General features: G+C 41.2%; 1 protein-coding gene across 3 annotated transcripts in view; it reads right to left on the bottom strand.

The window, feature by feature from the left end:
* Positions 1–1,243: 1,243 nt before the first annotated feature.
* CTPS1 (CTP synthase 1) overlaps positions 1,244–15,051 on the bottom strand; it is a 78,793-nt gene continuing 64,985 nt past the window's right edge. For 2 of the 3 annotated variants that reach the window (XM_031962315.1, XM_023500250.2), the window contains 12 exons: positions 13,490–13,641; positions 11,971–12,103; positions 10,052–10,140; positions 9,396–9,490; positions 8,664–8,726; positions 7,810–7,853; positions 7,339–7,435; positions 6,439–6,494; positions 6,262–6,358; positions 4,281–4,425; positions 3,509–3,599; positions 1,794–2,085 (listed from right to left, as the gene is read on the bottom strand). In XM_031962315.1, the coding sequence (XP_031818175.1) occupies positions 3,515–3,599; positions 4,281–4,425; positions 6,262–6,358; positions 6,439–6,494; positions 7,339–7,435; positions 7,810–7,853; positions 8,664–8,726; positions 9,396–9,490; positions 10,052–10,140; positions 11,971–12,103; positions 13,490–13,641 (1,056 nt within the window). In that variant the 3' untranslated portion in view covers positions 1,794–2,085; positions 3,509–3,514. Of the gene's footprint in view, positions 2,086–3,508; positions 3,600–4,280; positions 4,426–6,261; positions 6,359–6,438; positions 6,495–7,338; positions 7,436–7,809; positions 7,854–8,663; positions 8,727–9,395; positions 9,491–10,051; positions 10,141–11,970; positions 12,104–13,489; positions 13,642–15,051 lie in introns of all 3 variants that reach the window. The other variant, XM_031962316.1, reaches the window with a different exon arrangement.

The raw sequence follows: 15,051 nt of genomic DNA, 5'->3' as shown, positions 1-15,051 counted from the left end.
AAGGCAGCAGCCCTGAAGTCAGGGTGACATGAATTCAAATATGACCCTCAGACACAACACTTCCTAGCTGTGTGACCCTGGGCAAGTCACTTAACCCAACTGCCTCATAAAATAAAGAAATGGGATCGAGTGTAAATCTGCTTTCCAAAGATCAAATCATCTCTAAAGATAGCCGTCTTGGACAAAAAGTTATATGGGGAACGTCATAGGTTGGACAGTCCAGTGAAAACAGGCTAGTCAGAAGGACTAGATTCAAATCCCAAGTTTGACAGATACTACTGGTGTATCCTGGGACAAGTCATAACCTTCCTGGCCATCTTTAAACTTTAAAGTCAACTTTAAATGAGGTTGGATCTAACGACTCCTGAAATCCCTCCTAGCTTTAGAACTGTGATCCATTATGGGACAGACTAGATTACGTTAACTTGGAATCCCTCAAGCCCAATTCATATTCAGGCAGTGCGATCCTCCATGGCACATCCAGCAAGGGAAGCATCCAAGTCCACTTGAAGACTTGCCAGGTGTTTATGACTCTGTGGCCTCCAGGGATGAGTGACAGACCATCATCTCACCTGGATTAGATTGCATGTCACCTATTCTCCCTGCTCGAATCTGTTCTCTAGCCAACTGTCTTATTTTCCTAAAGCAGGGATTTAATCATGTCACTGTCCTACTCAAATTACTCTCCGTTTCTTTTACATTTAGAGCCCTTCACAACCTAGCTGCAACTTCTTTCCAGCCTTCTCCATTCTACTCTCCTTCCCACCAGTTCTCACATATGTTGTCATGTTGCCTCCTTTTCTTTGCCTTCTGTGAACACCTTGATCTCTTCTGTTTCCCTCACAGCTTGGCAATAGTGCTGCCTCTCCCAATAAGGCTTCCCGGACTCCTCCCTCCCCACTCCACCCCATTATTCCGTATTTCCTATGTGTATGTATGTACCGTCTTGCTGAAAAGAATGTTTACTCCAGCAGGAGCTTGCTTATTAATAAACACTTTTTAAGTTTTTAAGCCAAGTTGTCTTTTTTTCAACTATCCCCTATCCCCAGTGGGACCAAGCTCCTTCCAAGTGTCAACACTGTTCTGGAAAGGACACATACATAGTCATCTCTTCATGAGGAGTCAGTTCAATCAGAATCCCATCATGTCTACAGATAACTGATATTGATACATTTTGGCCTATATGGTAACAGACATTTTTGTCAGGTGAAGAAAAAGGCAATCATTGAAGACACAAAACAAGGGCAGGGTAATTTTTTTTTTATTCCATTGACAAAATACATGAAGTCTGGCTAGAGGATTATGGGAAGGCAGCTCCATCCCTAGTTACAGCACATAAGAAAATAGCATCTCATACTTGCATTAACACCATTTAGGAAGAGCTCCCCTGACTTTTTTGTTTTTTAAAAAGGCAAAGCTTGTCACCCTCCTCCAAGGGCTTAAGAGGCAGTTCTATGTCCCTTTTAAAAGCCACCCCTTGATGCAAGGAGGGACTCCCCTGGTCTTAGAGGTAGGTTGGAACAGGCAGCCCAAGGCTTTGGGGTTAATGGCATTTCACATGATTTCATACGAAGTACATTAAGCCCAGGTGGGGCTGATCCCCTTCCTAGCTCACAGCAGATCACAATTCTTTCTTGGATTTCTCCTCCCTTGATGGCATGAGACAGTCTCAAGTCACCTGAACTACCTATCATAAAGCATAACTTTCAAAAAGTCCTGTGGCCCATCCCATCTGGGACCTATCAGCTTCTCCACCAGTGGCAGGAGGAGAAAGAAAAAAACTTTTTCAAGCAAAAGACTATCTAAGTCATCCTTGCCACCCATTGCCTCTGAAGCTTTCCTTCTGTTTTCTCCCTAGGAGCCCCAACTTGCTAAACAGGGCCTGGGAATAGGGCAGTGTATTACAGAAGGGGGAAGGAGGGGAACATCCAAGTCTACATGATGGGACATGCAATAACTGACAAAGTTTGGGAATTGTTTTTTTTCCCCGTAATAAAATAATTTTAATTAAAAAACATAAATGTTGAGAGTGAATTCGACTGTAAATTCCATCCAAATCCAATGGATCTCATGGCAGAGTTGTTCCTGGACAAAGAGAAAGATATGTTAGTCACTTTGTGAGATGGTCTAGACAGGGAGTAGTGAGGGATAACCTCTAGCATGGTAGAGGCCGTACCTCCTCTTCCCCCTGCTCCTGCCCCCAACACTATTAGCAACAAATCTGAATTCAAGCCCTAGTTCAGGAAAGACTGAATTTACAATGTTCAGAGGAGTCTAGAATCTCTGGGAACTAGTCTAAATAAACTCTCCAGCAGAGCATCCCTGACAGAAAGTCATCTAGCTGCTGCTTGAATGCTTTAAGCAACAGAAGCCCACTTCTTAACAAGAGGTATCCTTTTGTCAGACACCTTTCGTTCTTATGCTCTTCCTCCCTAGAAGACAATAAGTCTCCAAGGTGGATTTATATCCTACTCTTATTTCTTCTTTGTCATACAAACAGCCTCTAATTGATAGAGCTTGGTCAGGAGTTCCATCTATTCCTGTCACATGAACTGGTTCCATTTCTGTCTGCAGAAGTATCCCTCTGATTGAAGCAGGGTAGTCTAGGGAAAGAGTAGTCACGGTCTATCCCATATCATGGGAAAGATTCTCTCCTGACCAAGCTCCATCAATTAGTTTCCTTTTCTGTAAAATGAGGAAATGTTCTCGAAGTTTCTCTTCTACCTCTAACATTCTATGATTTTATCAAGTTTTAATTTCTTTCTAATTGTAGCATCAATCTTCTAGATAGCCAAGTATCTATCCCTGTTATCTCAGATAGTTATATAGGCAAAGCAAAGCAGAAGGTGCCAGAATTCAGACATTTAGAAAAGCTATCAGGGGTCCTCTAACTATGGCCCGCGGGCCAAATGCAGCAGCTGAGGAGGTTCATCCCCCTCACCCAGGGTTATGAAGTTTCTTTATTTAAAGGCCCACAAACAAAGTTTTTGTTTTTACAATAGTCCGGCCCTTCAACAGTCTGAGGGACAGTGAACTGGGCCTTATTTAAAAAGGACCCCTGAGCTAAACCAATAAATACACACTCCACCCATCACACTGAAAATCTGAAACCACTCAGGCAGAAGTAAAACCTACTAGGGGCAGCTAATTGGTGCAGTGGATAGAGTACCAGCCCTGTGGTCGGGAGGACCCGAGTTTTGACCTCAGACACTTAACATTTTCTAGCTGGGTGACCCACTTAACCCCAATTGCCTCAGGAAAAAAAAAAGGCAATTGAATTCCTACTCCTCTGTCTTCTTCAGACATGTGTCTAATGAGTCACATATCCCAATTCTCAATGCCTCCCGAATTTCTGTACTGTAGTACAGAAGTATATGTAGTAATAAGATCGTCATTCCTAGTGCCAGAAGCATGGCGTTCCCACCCAGAGAATGTCCAACACTGTCCTGTGCATCATGTCTTTATACAAACCCAAGTGAGCAAACCCAACAGTGTTAAGAGACATTACCAGGCATCAGTCATGATTTATTGATGGGAACTTCAATTCGGTGATTTCAGAGTCAGGGGAGCTGCTCCCACTCCGGTCACTGTAGGTATCCCTGCAGAATCCAGAAATTCTATTAAAGATCTTCTATAAAGGCCTTACTTCATTTATTCATGGTCTCCATCTGTTCCAGACACATACCCAAGTACAGACCTCAGGCCTCTTCCTATATTCTTAGTTTTGTCTCCTAAGGTACTTGCCTTTTAAATATGGGGGCAAGAATAGTATCAGATAAGACATGACTTATGTGTGTCCTGCGCTCCCCAAAAATCTACAGCTATTTTGTTGTTGCCCAGCTGGAAATTCAAGTCTTGTCTTTGCCACTTAGTAACTACACAACCTCAGTCAAGTCATATCCTTTCTAGGCCTTCTATAAAGATGAAGAGGAATGCATAAAGAGTTATTTCTGGGCTCCTTGGAGCAATAAATCCTTCCCAGATATGGAGATCAGGGCACTAATAGGACACCATGTCCCCAAAACTGTGGCATAGAGGAGAGACAACCAAAGATCATGAGTCAAAGCGAAAAGTGCTTCACAAAGAAAAACTAAATTTGGATAAGAAAAAAATCCAGATCATAGAGGAAAAACCTATATAATAAATTACAAAGTTATCCATGGAAAAAAGGCCATTATGATAGCTCACGTGTTCCTTCTGGTTGCCTTCTACTTCTGGCTTCATCAACAACCAACTCTAAGGCACCAAAGATAAGCAAGGAAGCAAGGAAGATTTCGCACCTGGGAGAGAGTCTGCAGCCTTTCTGGAGATAGTGAGTGAGCCTTCCAGCCGAGGCCAACAGGAGGCCAAAGTAAGGGGGAGATGGTTTGATTGGTCTGGACAAAAACTCAGGATGATACTGAACACCAACAAAAAATGGATGATCTGAAAAACAAATTAAAAGCAACTTATATTATGAACATTTGTGTAATTACCAAATTTGCTGATTCTATTTCCATTCTTACATGTATGTGTTCTCTTGCCCTCTACCACTTGTGCTATCACATTCACCAGGTGAAAAACTGGGTTATCATAAATGCCTCCTAACTGATATCTGTGAATTCTAGTTTCTTCCCATTCCAACCCATCCTCAATTGTCCTCCAAATGAGACTTGTATGAACTGATGCAGAATGAAATAGAACAACCAGAAGAACAGTTTATACAGTAACAATACCTTAAAGAACAATAAGATGGAAGCACTCAAGAATCTGGATCAATACACTAACCAACTATGGGTTAAAGGATATAGGATCACTCACCTTGAAGGATGCTTATGGACCCAAGGTATAGAACAAGAAAATATCTTAGACATGGCAAATCTGTAGATGTGTTTTGTTTGATTATAGTTGTTACAAGAATTTTATTTATCCCTTTTTATTTGGGGCAAAGTGGCAATAGTATTGCCCCTCCTCCAAAAAGATGAATAAAAGAATGTCACTGAAACACTCTAAAGGTTAAATACCTAGAAAAAAAAAAAGCACCCCAATCCACAAATTCATTATCCTGACATTTAAAGACCTCCACAACTCTTCCAAACTATTTTTCCGAACTGCAGTCAGGAGACCAGAGTTTAAATCTAGCCTCAGACACTTAGTAGTTAAATGATTATAGCACAGTCACTTGTCTGAAAGCAGTTTATTCAAATATAAAATATGGATAATAGCACCCACCTTACAGGATAGGATCAAATAAGATACTATGCCAGTATCTTGCCAAGAAAACCCCAAGTGGGGTTAGGAAGAATTGGGCACAAAGAATGAGGGAACATCCCTTTATTTTTACCATTTCAGGCAAACTGTTTCAATCTCGTTCCACCATTCAATGCTGACCTACCCATACCCTACTAGTGCCTAAAATCATCCTTTCCTCATCAGAAGTACTAAACCCACTCTTTTCCTTTAATGCTACTCTCTCCTAAATAGAAAGTCTTCTTTCCTGCATTAGATGCCATTTTCAAGTCACATTCTGCCCCATATGTAATATTGTACATGTGTTTTACATGTCTTTTAACCCTAATATGATTGCAAGTTTCTTAAGTACAGAGACCTCAGTTCAGAGTACAATGCCTTATGTGTGAATGAAACAAGTTTTTGAAAATGGATTAATAATCCAGATCTCAAGTCTAAGGAAAAGGAAGTAAAAAGTTAGACCTGCTCCCACCCCCTCCCCCAAAAAAAAAACCTTCCAAAAAACCTGAAACTTTCCAAAATGATTTTTATACTATTCTGAAGAGGGAGTAAAACAAATTTAGGGATTTACCAACATCACTGCTTCTAACGTCCTGCAGAATTCTTTTCTTCTTTCTTGCCCTTTCCAAGACTAACGCAGAGCATTTCTACTTGTTGTACTAACTCTCTTGGTCTTTAGGTCTACTTTATTAAATGCTGAGGAGTCTACAGAAGATTTTTCTGCTTATTTTTATATGTGATTAATTTTGTTTCTGGTTAGTTTATATATGTGGCAGGAGTCTAGTAAACAAATCCAACCTAAGAGTCTCAAAGCCTTAGCTTAGTTTCCAGTTGTTTCTTTTGACAGGCACCTATTAGAGAAGGTGCCAGATTGCACTGATTAAAGGAATTGTAATTGAGCTCTCTACACACAAAAAAAGTTTTATGGTTTAAAAAAAAAAAAAAAAAAAAAAACCCTCCAGAGATTAAAAAGAAATGGTCAAATATGAGAACTTATGAACCTGCAATTAATCCAACTACCCAAGTCCTTACCCTCCAGCTCCACAATCTCCATTCGTTCTCCTTCAACATCTTGGCCCACAAACTTCAAGCCTTGTTCTTCCAAACACTTCTTTAAGACTGGATTCACCTGAGGGTACAGAACGCTCCTTCAATGACATGGTGCTTCTAGGAAGATAGAAAGGAGGCTGCAGAAGCCCCGATGCGTACCTCAAACCTGTGCCGATGTCTTTCCTCCAAGTAATCAGGATCCCCATACAGCTTTCCTAGAAAGGAAACAGAGTGCAGGCTATAATTTCTCACACTCCTGCAAGAGCCTCAATTCCCACAGTCAATTTATTCACAACCCTTCTTTCAACATCTAGGTCTCCATGAATACACATTTCCTTCTAGGGTCCAGTCCCAAGACTTTACGACTTTTGCCATCTTCAGGCTACCGATAGGGCAAATATCTCACTTTGAGAGAATGCCCCTGAGGCCAGTACACAGGCATCCACTCCATGTCAAAGCATCATGTCATATTAAAACTGTTTCACCAACAGAGTGGGATATGCCCATTTATTCATCTGTCCCTGAATGAGCTAGGCAGGTATGTTCAGTGACCCCCCCCCCCATCTTTCAGTGGTGTCTGTCACTTTCCTGAAGTGTACAAATATGAAGACACAATAACTGGACACTTAAGCAGCAGAAAGGGCTTATTACTTCTCTAGGCTGAAAATGGCAGGCAGGACATATTTTAGACTGGTTTGGTGGAACCACAGGCCATGTGTCATCCAAAGCATTAAGTAACTCAAAACCATCAAGTGGTGGTCTAATCTCATGCTCAACAATTCCAGAAAGAATCCCATTTCACTTTGGAATACACTATAGCAATGGGAGAAGTTTTTATATTGAACGAAAATCTGCCTCCATAGAGCTTGCAGCCATAGTTCTGCCCCATCTCCTGCTATAAAAAGTCCACTCTTAGTAACCAAGTTTCAGCAAGAACAAGTCCCATCAGCAAGAGCAGCACATCTGTTTCAGGCATCTTTTCGGGCCAGAAGGCCCCTTGGCTCTATCCCAGCTTGCCTCAAGCTGAAAGGTCAGGTCAAAAAGAGAAGCTCTTCTTACTCATGATTGAGTTCTTCGTTTGGAAGAGGGTCCTCCTCTTGCCAAGTCTCATGGTACCGCCCATTTGTCCAGGATTGTGTTCTGGCATGTCAATTACCTGGAAATTAGGCAACACATCATCTCCTTGAGAACACAGAAGTGGCCACCAGGTTGGCAGCTATTTTCATCCTTTCCTTCTTGGCAAACACAGAGAATGCTGCTCTGACATTATGGCACTGTTAAGTGAGGAAAACGACTTTCCTGGCCACTAAAAGTGGTGGTCAAATTAAATTTGGAAGATTTTTAGCTATCCACTATCTTACCAAAAGTGCCTGTGCTTTTTTGGATAACGGTGAAAAGATCAGGGATACCACTCTCGGCCTCCATAGAACCATAAGAGGGTGGGATGAGGACAAGGGCTTGCTTCCCAATTCATTCACAAAAGAACCTCAGTCAAAACGGGGTTTCAGAAGGTCAACATGAGAGGCTTACCACAGGATGACTTGTCTTAGGGTCAAATTCTGTTGAATTGGCATCTGTAAAAACCAAAATCAGCTAGTTGCAAGAAATTCAGTTCCTGGTAATCTTATTCTTTAGCTAGAACTTTTCGTTGCTCTCAGCATGAGCAGAGATGATTTCAGAATAATTCTCCCTGATCCTATTTCCTAATCTATCAAATGAAAATAGTAAGAGTGCCTATTCAACCTCACAGCATGGTTATGAGGACCAAATTAAACTATATTTAAATAGGTAGGTAGATGTTTATAGCTATGAAAATGTATACACTCACATTACATATATGCATATATGTGTGTATAAGCATCAGATACTTTACTATTTTTAACTAAAGAACAAAACAAAAAAAGGAATAACTAAAATCTTTTTCTCAAATCTGTGACCAAAGCAGCTTGGAAATGTCTCTTGAGCAACTTTTTATGCGTGTCTTTTGTATCCGCAGCTAGCTTTGTAAAATCTATGACAGCAAATGTGTCTGATGTGTCTTTTTAGGCAGCCAAGTGTTGTGAAAAGAGCCATGGGGACTGAGCCAAGAGGACCCTGCTTCACCCATTACCATTTGTGTAACTTGGAGGAAGCTGCTTCCTCATTTACAATCTTCTCTCATGTGACAGAGCTGTTGCCTTTATAAGTCACTATATCCCCCAAATAGGAATTATTACTATTGCTACTACTATAACAAGAGCTTCCCTCCAGATAGCCCTGTCCTTGATTGTGAACATCAGAGCCCAGAATGTCCAGGGTATAACACAAAGCTACCCAAGTCAGGCCAATGGGCTGCCTCTATCTCAGTAAACGGTTAGGGAAACGAGATGGATTTCTAGCCATACCTTGCCAACCCAGAACGCTTCGTGAAAATTCAACCACTGCCAGCTGCATTCCTAAGCACACACCTTTCACAGGACAAAGGAGAAAAGACCACACATATAGTCAGTAATGGCTACCTGTGAAAGTTCTTTGAACATCACAATTTTCTGAGTCAAACAAGCATCATCGGCCCATATGACCTTGAGAGCATCCGTCAAAGGAACTTCAACTTCACTGAACACAGTGTTCTTACCATAAAGGGTTTTTGGAAATTCAAGTTTCTTTCCTTTCATTAAGCTTCCCATTTGCAACTAATCAAGCTGAAAATTACTACAACTTGATGCACTAAGAAGCCTTGCAATTAGAGGCAAATTGTATCTCAATTTAGGAGCAAATAATACATTAGGTCTCCTGAGCACTGTAAAACAACTGCATTTATTTGGGAGGGGGAAAGAGGAGGGAGCTCTCAATTGATATTTCCCTCTCCCCAGGCTCTCCTAAAACCCACACCCCTTTCCTTGGCGAGAAAAGAAGCTAAGTCCCAAGCCAAGAAATTCAATTCTAAAAGGCAGTTTGGATTTCTCCCAAGCAGAAATGAAGTTTCTCCTACAATCCTAGAATCTAACTGTGCTATGGGAATGAGGCACTTGTGTAGTAAACACCCATACTTTATCTACAGGCTCCCAATGTGCACCTCTCCAGCCCTTTCCCTGCTCCAGGTAAGTCCTACATTATAATTTTATCTAACCTCTTACCTAAGAATGGCTTTTTCTGTTTCCGTGCCCAGGAGATGGCTTGAATTTTCCCTTCTGTTCCTCGAACACCAAACCCCCCAGGAACCAGCACTCCACTGCATGAAATAAAAGCAAATGCAGATAGCATCTCCTTGCTTATATTTCTTCCACAGGTTTAATATTCTAGGAATCCCAATAGAGACACTAAAATACTGATGCATCTTTTGCAGAAGTGAGAAAGGGCATCCATTGGCTTTAGAGCCAAAAATACAGGTTTGAGACTGGGCTTCACCCCTTGCAGTAAGCTGTGACTTCAAGCCAGTCATTTGACATCCTCTGGTAAAATGGGGCATTTGGATTAAACAGACACTTCCAACCCACGAAGTCTCTAAAAGAACCCTGCTGGGGCCAATGGGCAAAAAAGGCCCAGGATCTGCAAAGCTGTATTTAATCAATTTCATTTCTGGATAAGCATGGTACCTACTGTGATGCTATGAAATTTCTCATACATCAATTACTGTGTCAGACTCCAGTCTCGATGTGTTGCTGATGTCAAGAAAGCAGACTACCCGCCTTTCTTCCCCGTCCACCCTACCTTCAATTCGTGAAGGCTTTGATGATAAAGCATTTCCTGAGAATAGCTCCTCTTAAAACCCAAAGCACAAAGTACTCCTTACTTGGCACTACAGAGTTTCTGCCAAGCTTCATGATAACGGACAGGTTCCTCTTGTAAAGTACTCGGCTCCAAGTCAGCTGAATCGATATACTAGGGAAAAAGCCAGAAAAGGAGGAATTTTTTTTTTAAAAGCAGACATATGAAACTAGTTGTTTGGCTTTGACATCACTTATGTTTCCCATCTTCTCCTTTCTAACACAATCAAAAATTCTCTTGCAAACCTATGCCAGCAGGAATTAAGAGTATTGGCAGCTGGAGTATAATGGGAGCTGGCCAAGGAATCGAGGCAGGCAAGCATTAAGAACTTGCTATTGTCAGGTAGTGCTTTAAGCACTAGGGATACAAAGAGGCAAAAACATCTGTATCAAATTAACTACAAACTAGGTATAGGATAACAAATAATTAAGAGCTGGGGAAGGCTTCCTATAAAAGGGGATTTCGATTGCAACTTAAAGGAAACCAGCGAGAGGTGGGTTGTCTGAGCAGAGGAAGGAGCATTCCAGGCATGGATGATAGCAGAGAATAAGCTTGGAGCAGAGAGATGGAGGGTCTTAAGAACAGCTGGGAGACCACAGTGTCAGTGGGCATATATAGGGGTGGTGTAAAGTATAAGACTGAAAAAGGAGATTAGGTCATGAAGGATTTGAATTAGAAAAGAACATTCTGTATTTGATGTGGCGGATCACTGGAGTTTACTGAATGGGAGTGGGGAGGAAGGAATGATGTGGTCAGACCTCCATTTCAGGAAGATCACTTTAATAGCTAAATGGAGGATAATCCAGAGGAAAGACCTGAGGCAGACAGCTTCATTGTCCATGCATGAGGTGACAGATGAGGGCCTGCACCAGGGTGCAGGGGTGGTGGCCTCCCACAGGAGAGGAGAGAGAGAACTCAAATGTTGCCAAAGTGAAATCCATAGGTCTTGACAATAGCTCAGACACATGGGATGAGATAGTGAGGCATGAAGTATGGGCTCCTGGGTTGTGAGCCTGAGGGACAGGGAGAATGCCATTACAGTAACTAAGAAGGTAGGAGGTAAGGAGATTTAGGGGAAGAGATGAAATTTTGGACATGTTTAATTTGGAGGCCTATTAGACAGATATCCAGTTCAGGATGTCAAAAGGCAGCTGAAGATGCCAGACCTGAAGATGGCAGAGGGAGTGAAGTAGAATTAGGACATAATTAGGACCTACTAGAGAACTGGCAACACAGAAATGGGAAAATTCAATCCCAATTCAAAAATCAGAAGCCATTTTTGCTTTCGGGGTTGATAAGCTAGGTGATAGATCATTTCTTTCTCCCCACCATGATCAGGCATAACAAGTCTTCTGGTACCCTGGCTGGGAAGGGGCCCTCCTCTACATTAGGCTTCTAACAAACTCATTTCTATCTATTATTGCCTCATGATGGGCTCTGGATGGGAGATGAAGGAGGACCACAATTATTCCAGCAAAAGTGGATTTTTGGGAAACAAGCTATCCGAAGGATGCTAGCAGTTGGGAGAGGGATATGCCACATTCAGGAGCATATCACCAGCATATCAGCGTTTTCTGCCAACCCAGGCCTGCTCTATTTCCATCTGGTCACCTGACACTTCCTGCCCCCTAGACTTAAACCAAAATTACATCTCTTCCTTCCTTATTCATTATTTCTGAAGATGACCAGCTGCATAATGAATGCCCAGTGCCAACTAGAAATCTAAAGTGCTTTTAGGGAAGGAAACAATGCCTCCCCCCAAAAAAATAAGATGGAACACTGTCCTTGGGCATAAAACTGAGGGCCAAATCATCTCTAAAGTCCCTTTCCTCTTTTAAATCAGCGACTTTCCAACACTTGTTTAAGAAACTATGAACCCTTGATTAGGAAGCTATTTTAATACCATGAGTCTCTACATGTCCACCCTGGAACCAACTCACCCACCTTTATCTCCAGCTTGTGGTTGATGGCTAGGGCAGAATGCTCCAAGGCTTTAATGACAGAGGCATAGGAGTCTGAGAACTTGGTGTATTTGCCAACCAAAGCAATAGAGCAGGTTTCCAGCAAACGATCATACCTGCAAGTCCAAAAGCCAACACTAAACACAAGTACGTGGGAAGAAAAGGCAGAAAATGAGTACATTCTAAAACAAGAGGTGCTCTGTACGCCATGCTAAGGTGAGAGAAAACAGCTCTAACCCAATATGACTGGGATAACGAAAAAGGACAGAACAATAAGAGCTCCCTCACTGGATCCCCCTGGCCGTCTTACAGAGCACATTGGGGAAGATGGTTCATAGTGTACAGTCCTCTGTATTATCCCTAAAACTGGATAATAAAAAGCCAGCAGGTACATAAGTGGGATATTCAAGTATCACAAAGCTCTGAAGCCAGAGAACCTAACCAGATCAGGGGGCTGAGAATCCTAACATAAGCCAAAGTTTAGCAATTAATGAAAGACAAAGCCTTGGTTCCAAGAAGCAGTCTGATAACAAAAAGATCCCCAAATCTGGAATGAAAGACAAGTCTGAATGCTAGTTCTGCCACTTCATTCTTATATTGAAAATAAAGCTTTAGGACCTCAGCAAAGGTCCAAAAATCTCAAAGAACTGTTATTCAGCTTCTCTCAAAATCAAATGAACAAGGGGAGTGTATATTTAAATACAATCAGATTAAAGCCAGAATAGGTTTTCATCAATAGATGACTTCAATCTGATTTAATTCTTTGCAAAAAATAATCTCTTCTTAACTTTTCCAATGCTGTGTCTCATTTCAAATAAATTTCAGTTTATTTAAGTCTTTCCTATAGTTGGGAAACATTTAGTTATGGCTTCAAGCTCTATTCTTTTGTAGAATCATTGCTTTGTTCCATGTGCAAGACCTTCATCTCAGTAATCCGTATGGCAAATTCCTTAACTGGTCACAGATGAATGGATGAATATAAGCCCTTGACTGGTACTGAAAAAGCAACTCATGAGAGGATAATAGGTCAAGAATAAATTCTTCAAGTACATCTCAGGGCTCCAAATACAGGAAAAATTCAGTCTAGTTACTAGCTCTTTATATAAACAAGATCTCAGAATCACTATTATGTGACTGGAAGAATGAGCACTGGGGAATAAAGGAGCAACAGGAGGCAGCTAGTTGGTGCAGTAGATAGAGCACCAGCCCTTAATTTAGGAAGACCCGAGTTCAAACCTGGTGTCAGTTAACACTACCTAGCTATGTGATCCTGGGCAAGTCACTTAACCCCAATTGCCTAGGGGTGGGGGCGTGGGGGTGGGGGGGGGGGTGGGGAGAATGAGCAATAGCCATTAAAAAAGGTTACTAGATTTTTTTCAAAAGAAAAAAGTAACAATGGTGTAAGTAACCGATTACAATTATAAAAGGATACCAGTCCTATGGGACATAAGGCAGAAAAATAAGACTGGATAACCAAAATTCTTTCTACTTGTGATACTTACCTGTCAGCCATCTCCTTCCATTTCATCAGCATCTTTCTTGGCTGCCTCTCAATTGGAAGGTCAAGTCTGCGTAGGAAGTAATCTACAACACCCTGCTCTTCTAGTAACAGAGGGACTCGGTAAATGGAAGAAACATCATGGACACAGATCACCTGTTAAAATACAGAATCAGTAGAATTTTAAAATAAAGCATAAGAAAATAGGGGTGACTGAGAAGGAAACAGTGGTTCTCAAACTTATTAGTCTCAGGACCATCCCCCGTTTTACATTGTAAAACCCCCAGTAAATTTACATTTACTCCCTCCAACAGCTTTTGTTCATGAGACTTCTGCTTCTGCATTCAATTGACTGCCATATATACAGATATGTTGCTGGAAAAAAATAATTTTTAAGTTTTTAAAAAGATTTTAAAAGTTTTAACCAAGGGAACTCCAATAAGTTATTTTGTAGTTGGAAACTTCATTACTAGAGTTAATTCACTTGGGGATAAAATTTCCTCTTCTCTCATTCTCCAAATGTGAACTTGTGACCTTTATATCTACATAAATGTCCAATAATGCACAGCTCAGGTAAGCATCAACTCCTGGGGGAGGAGACCAAGGAATACAGACCCTTTCAGGAAGAAGTAGGTTATAGCCTCCTTGAAAGGTTGATTCCTCCTCTTTTGCAATCGACCCCAAGTTCCCCATATTTCACAAGTACTCGACTGTTTTAAGGAACTCTGTCCTCAGCATTTATTAACTGAGTCATGTTAAAAATTCTACAAGAATTTTGAAATCTATATAAATCTTTCTTTAGCAGGAATTTCACCAAAAGCTACTCTTTGTTAATGGTATGGAATAGCACCAAGAATAGGAATAAAGTAGGAATCAAAGTTGCCAAAGACAAAGAACATCAGAACATCCTTGACATTTCATATCTTCTATATGAAATGAGACTACAAGCTCATGACCAAGTAGCTCATACCAGAGCTGCTCTTCTAGTTATAGTCAAACGTGCTCTATAATGAGATTATTAAAATGTCACATTCTTACGTATTTTTCTTAGTCACAATAAAGTAAATATAGTTCCACTTAGATTGTGCCATTCTAAAAATCATGGAAAAACACAAGCAGTTCAAGTATACCTAGCTGAAAAGGCTATTAGAGACAGAAGATTTGAGGTGAACTGGCCATTATTTTCAGGGATGGCAGATATATATCTACCTGCATGTGTATAACTCATGCCTGGCAACACATATGGCTGACTTGCACTTGTCTCTCAGTGGTTCCTATCTTCTCTGCTGTGCAAAATACATATAAATGCTACAAGAGCCACCTGCTCCCTTAACCCCCAGTGGCTGCTGGGCATCTAATTTGGACCAGCAGAACATATCATTTCACGTGAGAGGATAATACGAGTAGACCGAGAAGCAGTTACTGTTCTTTGACCTCTTTCCTCTTGCCTCTGATTTATTTCACTCCCAATTCACAAGGAACTTCTGCATCAGTATAGACTGATTTGCAAATCTTTCAAGCTATTGAAGCTTTCAGAGAACTAACCTGCCCCTTGAAACTTGGGCA

This window comes from Sarcophilus harrisii, chromosome 3, assembly GCF_902635505.1.
Source record: "Sarcophilus harrisii chromosome 3, mSarHar1.11, whole genome shotgun sequence".
Taxonomy (NCBI): domain Eukaryota; kingdom Metazoa; phylum Chordata; class Mammalia; order Dasyuromorphia; family Dasyuridae; genus Sarcophilus; species Sarcophilus harrisii.
The sequence above is the reverse complement of the archived record's forward strand: the minus strand, read 5'-3'. Positions and strand labels throughout refer to the sequence as shown.